The 11,787-nt window shown below is 52.1% G+C and overlaps 2 protein-coding genes across 2 annotated transcripts; both read right to left on the bottom strand.

The window, feature by feature from the left end:
• Positions 1-1,778: 1,778 nt before the first annotated feature.
• LOC121834198 (baculoviral IAP repeat-containing protein 7-B-like) lies at positions 1,779-2,771 on the bottom strand. Its single transcript, XM_042287942.1, has one exon. The coding sequence runs from the start codon at positions 2,769-2,771 to the stop codon at positions 1,779-1,781; it is 993 nt and encodes a 330-aa protein (XP_042143876.1).
• Positions 2,772-2,775: 4 nt separating this feature from the next.
• Positions 2,776-3,592, bottom strand: LOC121834197 (death-associated inhibitor of apoptosis 1-like). Its single transcript, XM_042287941.1, has 2 exons — positions 3,009-3,592; positions 2,776-2,923 (listed from the first exon to the last, which is right to left on the bottom strand). The coding sequence occupies exons 1-2, from the start codon at positions 3,590-3,592 to the stop codon at positions 2,776-2,778; spliced, it is 732 nt and encodes a 243-aa protein (XP_042143875.1).
• Between the last annotated feature and the right edge of the window lie 8,195 nt (positions 3,593-11,787).

Genomic DNA, 11,787 nt, shown 5'->3' with positions numbered 1-11,787 from the left:
AAATAAACAAACAATCATTCGAGAGGCTTTATTTTTCTACATACACAAAACGTACGTATATATACGCGCGCCTGCCGAAGCGCGTCGACAAACGTAGAACATGACCGGAGTAGCATCCAGCGTGTCCAAAGTGTTTCGCGAGGCCACCAAGTTTGATCAATCGCGAACCTTCGACTGGAGCAGAGTAGTGGCCAACGTTTATTCGGAAGACTCAAATGAGGAAGAGTTTGAACGAGAGAGGGTCGTCCTGTTCTCCGAAATTTGTAAACTTTCTCATGTGTCCGCGAACGCTCTGACCGTTTTGGACCTTGTCGACTATCCGACCTTGGAGGACGCACAATTGTTGTACATTGTTTGTACGTATACGCACCTCAAGACCATACTCCTGAGGAACGCCCCCCTATTGTCAAACTCTGCTCCACAATACTTGGCGACCTACGCTCAATCTCTCGAACATCTTCAAATCAGCAACAACGGTGGCCGTATCAGGAACGAGGGATTGATTCATCTGGCTCCTTTGCGTCGACTCAAGAGTTTGTGTCTGACTGGAATAAGAAACGCCAGTCGAGCTGTCCTTCGAGTGATATTGCAGAACAACGAATCTATATACGCTATCTTGGTGATAACGACGGAACTCTTCGCCTCTAAAGATAACGTGACGCACTTTGTCTTTTGCGCTTCGAATCAGTTGAGTCAGGAAATGTACGATTTTGTTTTTTGTAGCGAAACGTTATCTCCGTTTTCAGATAGCGAGTGAGGGTATATATATATATATATGTACTCGCACGTACTACGCTTACAGCAAAGCTAACCCTACCCTCTCCCCCGACATCACGACACGACACGACTACTACCCTATAACCCAAAGCGACAATGGCTCGACTAGACAGGTCCCCATCTCTCCCGCTGGCCGACACCTGCGTACAAGTGTTCGCTCAGTCCAGAGTGTCAAGCGTGGTGGATTGGAAAACAGTGGTGCTTAGTATATACCACGAAGAAGAGGGCTACGCTTGGGACAACGTGGAAGGGCAAATTCACAGTGCGTATACCGAAATTTCAATATTAAGAAGCTTTCCTACGCACATCACATTCTTGGAGTTGGTGCACTATCCAATGCTGCGAGACCGCCACGTCAGTGATTTGGTTCGTTTCTACCCGAACATCAAGACTTTGCTCCTACGTCACGCACCCGGCTTGACCAACGACTCTGTAAAGTGCTTAGCGGACGGTCTACCTAATTTGACTCACTTGCAGATGGGATCGTGCTATCACCTAGACGACGAAGCCTTGATGTATCTCGCAGAAAAGAGGATCATCGACGTTGGCATACGGAGCCTCTGCATGACCGGACTCGGATTTATACGCCGAGAAACGCTTCACCAATTTCTCAACGTGCATCGAAGACTGACTACTCACCGCTAGAGACGTCCCCAACAAGGACGTCTACCTTGGTGAATACACTTTGTGTATTTCTAGCACAGTGTCTCCGTCACTAAGAAACATTGCGCCAACCGACCTAGACGTTATCGAAGGTGTGGACGGTGTTGTGGGTGACATCGAGTACCAAGACCTCGACAGTGACGACGGTGACGGTGACGACGGCTACAGTGACGACTACGACAGTGACGCCGACGAATATCTCGAATCGGACGACGACAGAATGCTGGGTCCGATCGTCCTAAACACCTTCAACTACGATGAAGGAGAAGACTCAATGGGCGAAGAAGACGACTGAGTTATGCTTTAAAATAAATATTTCGCGTGCTTATATTTTTGAGTCACGAATCGTTCTTTTGCATGCACACTACACTAGTGCCAGTACAAATAGATTGCTCTCTCGAATTGTAAATCATTGGAAATAGACAATTTAAACATAAGGCGGCGTGGGCACAGGGCAAAGTAACTATACACACCGGACAGTTCATGCAGACGACGCAAATCGTCGTGGACGGATCGGACCGCTTCATGGAAATGCTCGTCTTGTCGATGCGCGTGGGATACGGACGTCCTATGCTCACCGCCGAAAAAGAATCGCTGTTTTCGAGAAAGGACTTTAGCTTGTTCGGACAGGAAAGATCAAACTTGGAAGTGGCCAATGCTGTTATAAAGTCTAGGCTGTATTTGTTTGAGACACACTCAATGTCCTTGGTATATTCTAGCAACCAAAATAAATCGCTATTTCTATACACGTCGGACACCTCCTTGATGTAGGTTACGCTCGCGCACAATCGAAGATAGGGGCAGCGAGGGTTGTACTTGGCGTGTTCCTCGACTGGGTCGTCGTAGTCGGCTTCCCACGAAAGCAACCGAAGTCCGCAACAAAAGCATTCCACGGTCCGATCGGTCAGGTAATAAAATCCCGCAGATGCCATGTAATCCACGTCAAAGACGTCTTCTTCTTTCGGCCGAGCGTCGAAGGAGGCGAACCTCGCAGTGTAAGTCTGAAGCTCGGGCCTAAAGGCAAGCGCTCGTTCGGTCACCACCGCCGAGACGTCTGGACTCAGCGTGCGTAGCGGTGCGTCACAGTCGGATTCGTGCAGTCCTTGGGGAAGTGTTTCGTCCGAGGCCACGATAGTAGAGAGTTGAGTCTTTTGCTGGCACATCGAGCAGCTGAGAATCCGCTTCTCCGGATCGTAGGCGAGTCCTGCCATGGCAAAGTCCTTGGGTGTGGGGGTACTGTTGCGCAAAGGCCACGTCGCAAAAGTTTTAAAGTCGGACATCACCTTGGCCACAGTCGGGTCGTGGTCGAACAGTCTCCAGTAGAAAGACATGTTCTTAAGCAAAGTAGACTCTAGAAATAAAGTCGATTTTGAGTCTACAGGCCTTGCAATGTTTGAATAATATGGTGCAGTCGAAACACGACACGCAGTGTCCGCACGGCAAGTAGGCAATGTTAGCCGGAGCCTTCGTGCTTACGATGCACCTCTTAGTTGATTCGTCTCGTGACTTTATAGCGGAATAGTGCGTATCACTGATCGCGCTATCTATCACAAAGTTACCCCACCTACCGACAGCCTTCAAACAGAGTGTGACTGCCCAACGGAGTCGCCTTGCTGCTCCGAATGGCACTCACCATCGCCGATACGTTCAAGGGATGCGTCAGGTTGGCCGTGTACAGAGTACTCATAGTCCTGTTGCGGAACTTTGGGTCCTTGACGAGATCGTCGATCTCGGGAAAGTGAGACGCCCAGTACATCTCGCTCCTGTAAAACTTTTCGACTGCATCGTGCACGTAGTAATAGGTCTTGTTCACTCGTAGAAACACGCAATTGGGGGACCTGCGGGCGTGTAGCAGCCACGGATCGTCTTCTTCGCAGTCGAGGATCGAAAATACTTGCACCCCGCAGTAGAAACAAACGATTATGCGGGTCACTATCTGTTCGCGGGAGAGGTAGCCCTGCTCGTCGTCGTGCGAGCAGAAAAAGCCGGCCTTGGCGAACGCAGGGCCTCGAACATCGTGAAAGGTCTTGGCTCGAATCTTCTCGTCGACGTATCTCTTGTAGACCGGGTGAGAGTAGCTCGGCAAGACGGACACGACCTTTGCTACGTTCAGCCGCGGGTCCCTGTACTGCTCGAGAAACTTGCACGGCATTCGGCGGTGAAGGTCCATCGGGTGAAACGTGAGCGTCTCCCAGTCCTGTTCGGCGACTTGAAATTTGCAGTGCCGACAGTAGATGTGTTTCCGGTCAGCGCAATATTCTAGGCCGGCATAGGCAAAGTCTCGAGGCGTGGCTCTGGTGCGAAGTCGCCATTCGGCGAACGTCTTGAAGCGACGCACGACTTCCTTGCTTATGGGATCTGTAACGTGTCTTACAGGAGAGATGGCGATAAATACGTGCCCACGCTCCCGAACGACACGTCGACCTTACTCGGCTACTCGTCCAAGAAACTCATGCAGCACATTACCAAGGCGCGCACGACGCTCCTGACCAACGGAGATGTGGAACCGGTTGCAGATATGCTCTTTCGCGTTTTCGAACTCGGTAGTAACATACTGATGACGGTCGACATGGATCAGATGGCCATCCAAACGCTCCTGAATGACACTACAGTATTTCACTGCGTAATGGGAATCGAATACGTACGAAACAGTCTCAACATACTTAGGAAAACCTCTTCCTCGTCGACCACTCAGCGCGTCATCAGGGATCTGAAGCCGTACGTGGACGCGTACGCTACTGCCATTCTGCGCCTGCTACTCCTCTACATCGAAGAGATCTTTTGCCATGCGCGCGAGGCGACTCGCGGTATGGCGGTGGGCGCAAGGACGGCAGCCAAGATTACGGCGGTCATGCTAGTATCCCTGTGCAACTACGCGGCGGTGCGCGTAAAGTGCAACCCCATCTTTCAGTTTGAGAGCGCCATGGGCCACAACTGGCTCGACGTGGCCAACGGTCTCAGCCTCGTGCACAGGATCACGCAGCCACACACCGTCAACGAAAACATTGTCGGGGCCATTCGCGTAAAGTTTTCGCAAAACAACAAGCCACAGGACGTCATCAACCTCCTGGTCGAAGAGAGCAACAGGTTGTACACGAGTAACGTCGAGAACAGAGTGTACCGCTGCGACACCGACTACATGACGCTCCGGACCGTCATGCCGGCCGAGCGGGTCACGGACGACGTCAACATCATCGATCCGGCCATCTCTACGACGCTGCGTGACCACAACGAGCTCATCATGAAGAGTTCCGACACGATCCCCGTGCCGCGGACCAACCACTACGTGCTAGCCCTGCAGAAGGAGAAGGCGCCGGCCACCGAGGTGTCGGTCCTTAACATCGCCTCCATCATAGAACAGTGCATGAGCAACGGGCGCGTGGACTCTCGCTTCGTCGAAGTGCACAAACAGTCGGACCAGGGCACGCAGGAGCTCAACAAATTTTACAGCCAGGCCTGTTGCGTCTCGCCCCGTAACCTCGGTCTGTTTCTACAGTGCCTAAACTTTGAGATGATGGACTCGGACATGTTTGGGGCCACCTTACAGTGCCTCAAGATGACCAAATGCATACCCACTCCGCGCCAGGAAGAAATTGCCACCTACTCAAACACGGCGCTATTTCGGATGGCCACCAACCTGTTTTATCACACGCGTTTCTGCAGGAGCTACCGCGGCGAAAACACCTACCTGTACGACTCGCGCTTCTTTAACGACTTTCTACTCTGGGTCCAGTCGCCCAACTATCTGGAACACCACATCTCGCCTAGCGTGTCGTCGTCCATCATCTCGTGGTGCACGTCCATGTCTACTGCCATGCACACTACGCGCGACGCCAACGGAGCGAAGTGCGCCATGGCGGCCATATCCACGTGCGAGGTGGACCAACGCGTACTAGCCGACTTTTTGAACATGTTCATCAAGCTCTTTATCGAGGACGAGACCGAGATTAACGTCATCAACAAGAAATTTCTCGAGAAGGAACTACTCAAGGCTTTTGCCTCCGTGTCTAATTGCTACAACCTGTTTAGGGGGCAGTTTGTTTCGGCGACGGCCTTGCGCCTCTTTCTAGCCCGTTGTAGGTGGTCCGTGGCCGACGACGTGGAAGTCATCGTTCCGGTCGAAACAAAGTTTCTCAACAGACTGATATGCGACAGCGACGACCTGTTGTCCAACTCGATGCGAGACAAGCTCCGTAAAATCATGGAAGACGTCTCCACGATGATGGCGCCGCTACTCTCCAATCCATCCACGTCCACGCCTCGCAGCAAGGACGACGACAGCAACGTGCCCATATGCATTTGAAATAAAAAACCGCCAACGCCCCCATATACATTAACAAAAAGGTTCGGTGACTGATTTGAACGATCGAGGGAGTAAAATGTTGAAACAGGTCACGTTCGTCGATATCTTTTCGCAACAAAAAATGAGGACCCTGCGAGACTATCTCCATTGCGAACTGGACCTTTCGGTATCGATACCCTATAAAATCTGGATCGCTATCGCAAATTTCTTTATTCAGAACAACGTCCCATCGGTCGTAGAGGGAGCAGAGTGTTGTCAGAAAGACAGCTCGTCGTCCCTCTATCTACTCGTCTTTTCATACAGGGACAAGGACGCCAACCGAGTGGTGGTGGACTGCATAAACTTCATCAACGTGCTGCGCGATCTCAAGGTGCACGACGTGATATGCACCAAGCACTACGTCTACCTCTACGTCCGTCACTCGTCGGCGCATCACAACGTGCATGCAATTCTACCCTTTCTCCACCACGTTCTGCAAAGCTATGTAAACGACAAGACGACCACTTTGCCACTCGGTTACACTTTCGATCCCCTGGAAGAACAAGAATCCTTCTTCGACGTGATTCCAGTCACGTACCACGGCACCTACGAGGTGACCACCTCTCTACCGGCGCTCGTGGCCAAAATCAAACCCAAGGAAGACGGACAGTATGTGTCAGATCGCCTTTATTGCGAGAAGCATTGGATGTGTCTACACAATCTGGTCGTCTCGAGGCTCGTCGACTGTTTCTACTACATCACTATACAGAAATTGCAGATATTAAAAGATGTTACAAAGTCAAACATTACGTCCACCAACGACTATGGCATTTAAAAAGTGTCGTATTACAAGAAGTGACTCGCTTTCGCTTGTGTTTGTCTGCTTTGCCTAAAATAAACGCTTACGCTAGCTTGCACGCTGCTATACATATGTGTCTCTATGTGTGTGCGTCTGTGTGTGTGTGTCCAAACAAACGTTCTTTTATTCACAACATGTCGTTGTAAATGGCGTCGAAACTAGGAAATCGGAGGTTGCTCAGTCGCCGCTTGTTCTTCTTATAGGCCCGTCTGATGAGGCTAGTGGTGAACGTGCGAGACCAGTCGCTGCTCTGTCTAAAGATGCACAAGACGCGTCGTAGATCCATCGTCTTGATGCAGGGACACAGACAGCGGGTCTCGTACCACTTGTGGACGGCAGCAAGGGCTTCCACGTCCGACCAATTGTCGTAGTCGTCATCAAACTCCATAGCACCCATCATGTAGAGCGCCGAAAGCGCCTTGATGGCGCTGGAAACCGCAAGGTGTTCGCCGCTAGATTCGATAACGTAAGCTCGTATGTCCACCGCAGATTCCAACGCGTCGCTGGCCTTTAGGGCCCTTATGACGCTCGCAACGTCGGCGAGACTCACGCGGCACGCCTTGTTCTGCCCCATGGTCGTGATCGGTCGCGTGACGAAAGCGTTTGTTGTCGCGTCCCTCTCTACCACGCGGTCTTCGTACACAAACTCTACGGGCTTTACGTACCACGCTAGCCGGTCCTGCTGCGTGGTGTAGAGCGCGGTGTACTGAAGCAGCTTCAGGTATTTCGTGACAATCTCCTCTACTTTCTGCCGACGCTCGTTCGCCTTGGGCCAGTCCTTGGACATTGCGGCCGCTCGCCTCCGCGTAGTGGACCCTTCCATAGGTGCCGCGGCATCGACCGCCGCCAGTAAAATGTCAAAGAAGCTAGTCTCCTTCGTTGCGGCGTTCATCATAGCGCGAAACAGGTCTACCTTCTTGCCGTCCACCTTTTTAGATGAGCTTATCATAAACGGGAGCATCTCGTAGCCGCCGTACAGCAAGATTGGCACCACAAACGACAGCGGGTGAAGATCGGAACTACTGACGCGTACAGCGCGAGTAAAGAAATCGTCCTTGATGTGGTAGTAACCCGCCTGACGACTGGGAAGAGACCTGTCCAGCAGAGACACGGCGTGTTGCACGCCGCCAAACTCGAACCTGTGTTCGTTCTGTCGCTTCTTACTCTCGCTGTACTGGCGGGCCGAATACACGTAGACGTCTCGCGAGGGTATCTTTTCCACGACCGCAGCTACCCCGAGGAGAATGTCCGAATCGTCGGTGACAACGACGGACACGTCCCAGCGCTCGTCGTTTGGCGGCGGACACATTAAAGAGTCCACGACCTTGACGTCGCCTTCCCCCACGTAGAACGGCGGCAGGATCGTAAAGGACGAGAGTTGGTACGCTGCAGCCGACTCATTCGAGTAGCCGTCAATCACCTCTTTGGCGTAGAGTGGGTTCTCGAGAAGCGTGGCATATTCCCTGACGTGCTGCATCACGTCCGAGGCCGCGGTCAATCGGCAGATTGTGGCCATGGCGTCTTTGCCGTAGCGTGCCAAGTTTTTGAGCCTTCCATTCAGGACAGACTGCAGTCTCGAATTTTCAATGGTCCGAACTCGCTTGGTGTCCTCGCCAGACGAGTTTTTGATGACGTTGGTCAGCTCTCTACTGCGACGCTTGTACTGCTCGGGCCACTTTACCGTCGGCGACATTCCGTCAAACACCACCACCACGTCAACTTCCACACGCCTGTTTAGGGACAGCCCCTTGACGACCCTCTTGACCGTCCTAGATATGCAATGAAACACCGTCGTGAAGAAGGCGTCGTATCGGATGCAGCGTTCGCCCGGTCTCGCCTCGTACTCCTTGTCCCAGTCCAAATCTCGAAGAACAAACGCGTCGTCTTCGATATAGTCTTCGACGTAATCGCCAACCAGATCTCCGTTGGTCTCGCGAACGTAGTGTTTGATAATCTCGAGGTTCAAGGCTTCCCAGGCTCGCTCTCGTTCCTCTCGGTCGGCGATCGCTCGTGCGGCATCGATCTTGTCGGCAAACGTCTTGAGATGGTGGTCCGTCAGCGAGTGCTTGCAGTGGTGTAGAAAAATGTTGCCGTCGACGACGACTTGAATGCGCGCCGACTCTCCGATCACGAACGAGGACGTCACGCTCTCATAGTCGAAGTGACGCGCAGACGGCGTAGGCGAAAAATACGTCCGCAAAACGAGGTTCGTGGCCGTCTCGACGTTACTGCCGGGGTCGTCCAAGAGCTGTAACTGAGACTCGAGTAACGGTGCCAGTTCCTCCTCGACGGCGCGGTTGCAAACTGCGTTGAGTGTATTCCAAAGATTTCGGATACCCATGGTGTCAATACGTGTATTGTGTGTGTAGAAGGGCGACGCTTAAGTACTCTCATCACACAAGGTCACGCCAAATAATGGAGGTTGTGTTTTTTTTTATTGGACGAGAAAGTGATACAGTATGCGTAATCCCTCTACCTGGGTGAAGGGCATCGGGTGACCTCCACTCGAGTGGGTAAAGTAACGGCCGCTCCCCTTGTTTAGATAGAGGAAGGGCTCTTGTAAAATGAACTTGAGGGGACAGAAGCGCTTGTTTGTTTCGAGATCGAGATGAGTGGAGAGCACAATCGAGGGTGCTGCCTGTGGGTACGTGCGTGTATGCCGTTTTGCTCGGCACAAAGCTGACGATCGGCTCGTTGGTTATGTTGTTGATCAGAGACGGAATCGCGGCAAGACCCCTGTTTATTCTCTCTTCCCAGTCGCTGTGTTGGAAGAGAACGTTGTCCACGGTGCGCAGCACGTCTAGTAGCCGAATCTTTTTCGTTGCCGTCATGGCGTTGGCAATCACGCTCGGAATTCCTATCGTCTCGCACAGTCGGGGTAGACGGTCGACTCGACGCTCTCGACAATTTTCTCCACCACGTCCTCTTGCAGGCCGGAAGCCTTGAGGCAACCCACGCCGCCACTCGCGATGCCGCCGCCGCGCTTCTTTCTCACGGTTCCGTCCAGGTAGACCATGACGGACGACGACTTGACGTTGTTGATGTCGTTGACCACGTCGGAGATGGTGGGTTGCCGCACGCCCAGAAGGACCTCCCTCTTCTTTAGCGAACGGAGCTCGGCCGTGGCCACGCCGCGCGGAACGTAGAGGCACGAGTCGTAGGCAAACTTGTACGCGTTGCGGATGGCGGCGGCCGTAAACAGGTAGTCTCCGTTGTAGGCAGAACTAAATAACTCCAGGTTGTACATGGCGCGCACGCCCAGGGCTACGGGCTCTTCGCCGACGCCACCCGTTCCGCCAAAGGGCAGATTCGTGACTGTGCTTGCCAGCATTGTTATTGCGTCTGCATTCAACCAGCCCGCCTGATAGGTCTGACTCGAAAAGATTGTCTTCTCGTCGCTCCAGTCGCCTTCCACGTAATCGTTGTACGCCGGAACGTTTTTGAGAAACACGTAGGACCAGAACATGGGGTAGCGTTCCACGAGCTTGGGGTGATTCCTAACCAAATACGTGACGTGATCGTACGGATCAATCACCGATTTGTACTGGTCGTATAGGACGCGCCCGACAAAAGCCAAGTCTGCGCTCTCGTTGGTGTAGGCCACCCTGCGTGGAATGAGGATCTCGATGGGCAGTACGGATCTCTGGTCCGAGACGCAGACGCGGACGTTATCGACGCTAAGGATCCAGGGAAAGGTTCTGCCCAAAACCTCGTAAACGTGTTTTCTAAAGAGACGTTCGCTACCGGCTCGATGGTCGCTCGCGGAAGTCACCGCGTTCCGGAGAGTGAGACTGTCGTAAATGTCGGATCGCTTGTTCTTGTCGGTGTTTTTCCAGAAATATGCCAGCATCATGTCGTAGACTATGGTCGCATTAGATGCTACGTATCTTTGGTCGGGTGTCGTCAGTGGGACGGTGTCTAGTCTGTGGTTCGTACTAGTACTACTACTAGTAGTAGCAGTAGTAGTACTAGTAGTTGCAGTAGTAGTAATAGTGGTCATGGGAGCCGTAGTTGTATGCACAGTCGTATTGAAAGGGGGAGTTGCGGCCGTGGTGGTGCTGTGGGGATTGTTGTAATTGTCGATTCGCGAAGAAGGCAGGAATGCACTCCTAAACATGTCCATTTTTATTTATAGAACGTTCTCGTACAAGTCGTCCGAAAAGTCGCTGTCGTTATTAATGCTGTTTACGAGCTTGTCCCGTTTACTCAATTCCTTTTTCGGTTTCCGTTTTCTTCTTTGGGCAAACAGGACGCGGCACATTGTGAGCGAAAGAACCAGAACGCTAAATGCTAGCAGTATCATAGCCCACAGAAAATAGACTCCGTTTATTTCCGAAGCCTTGAGTATAGTAATTTTAAAGGTCATCTCTTCTTCAAACAAAAAAGTATATGGATTGCGATAAGGAATACGTGTCTTGCGTCAACGACGGAGACTGCTCGACTCTATGCACGGGGCAGGCAATATGCGGCAATTACGGAAAAGGAATCAGACGATGCGTACGCAGAGAACATTACGAAACGTACAAGCGGCGCTCGCACGACGATAACATGATTGTCGTGTTTGCAATGAACAGAAATTTGGGTTATTTAGAACCGCGAAACGTACCGGTGGACATGGTAAAGTACGCGCCCGACGCGAGAAGAAGCCCCCACGACGTCGCGTCCAACCGAAGATTGGCGTCGGAAAGCGACGAGCGAGACTCGGTGTGGCTACATATTTACGGACCGACGACGGCGGACGTGACTCCTTACGAGTACAGAGCCAGGCTTCCGAGGCGCCTGCTCAACGGGTTGTTAAAGTGCTCGCTCAACTTTCCAAACTTTGACGTCAAATAAAGACGCCCTTGTTGTATAGCATTCGAAACAGGTCCATGGAAGTGTAGACGACGCGCTGACCGCCATTCCAGACGACGTCGTAGATTTTCTCCTCGCAGCCGAGAGCTCGCATAAGGCGATGCTGCTCGTGCGTAGGGACGTACGCGTCGGCTGTCTTGTCCCGCTTCGAGTGCACGACTTCCAGTTCGCCCGGCGAAAGTAGGACGGTCGTTCCTCGGTTGTCCGGACTGTAATCGTCACTCATCAGGTATAAACTATTATTTAGAGAGTTCCACCGCATACCCACGTTATCCCAAAAAACGCACTGGTTTTCTTTCGAATATATGTACACAAATACGGGTAGTCCTTTAAATTTCCTCTTCAGTATATT

This window comes from Ixodes scapularis, unplaced genomic scaffold (genome assembly GCF_016920785.2).
Source record: "Ixodes scapularis isolate PalLabHiFi unplaced genomic scaffold, ASM1692078v2 ptg000597l_1___fragment_1__unscaffolded, whole genome shotgun sequence".
NCBI lineage: Eukaryota > Metazoa > Arthropoda > Arachnida > Ixodida > Ixodidae > Ixodes > Ixodes scapularis.
This window is presented reverse-complemented; position numbering and strand designations above follow the sequence as displayed.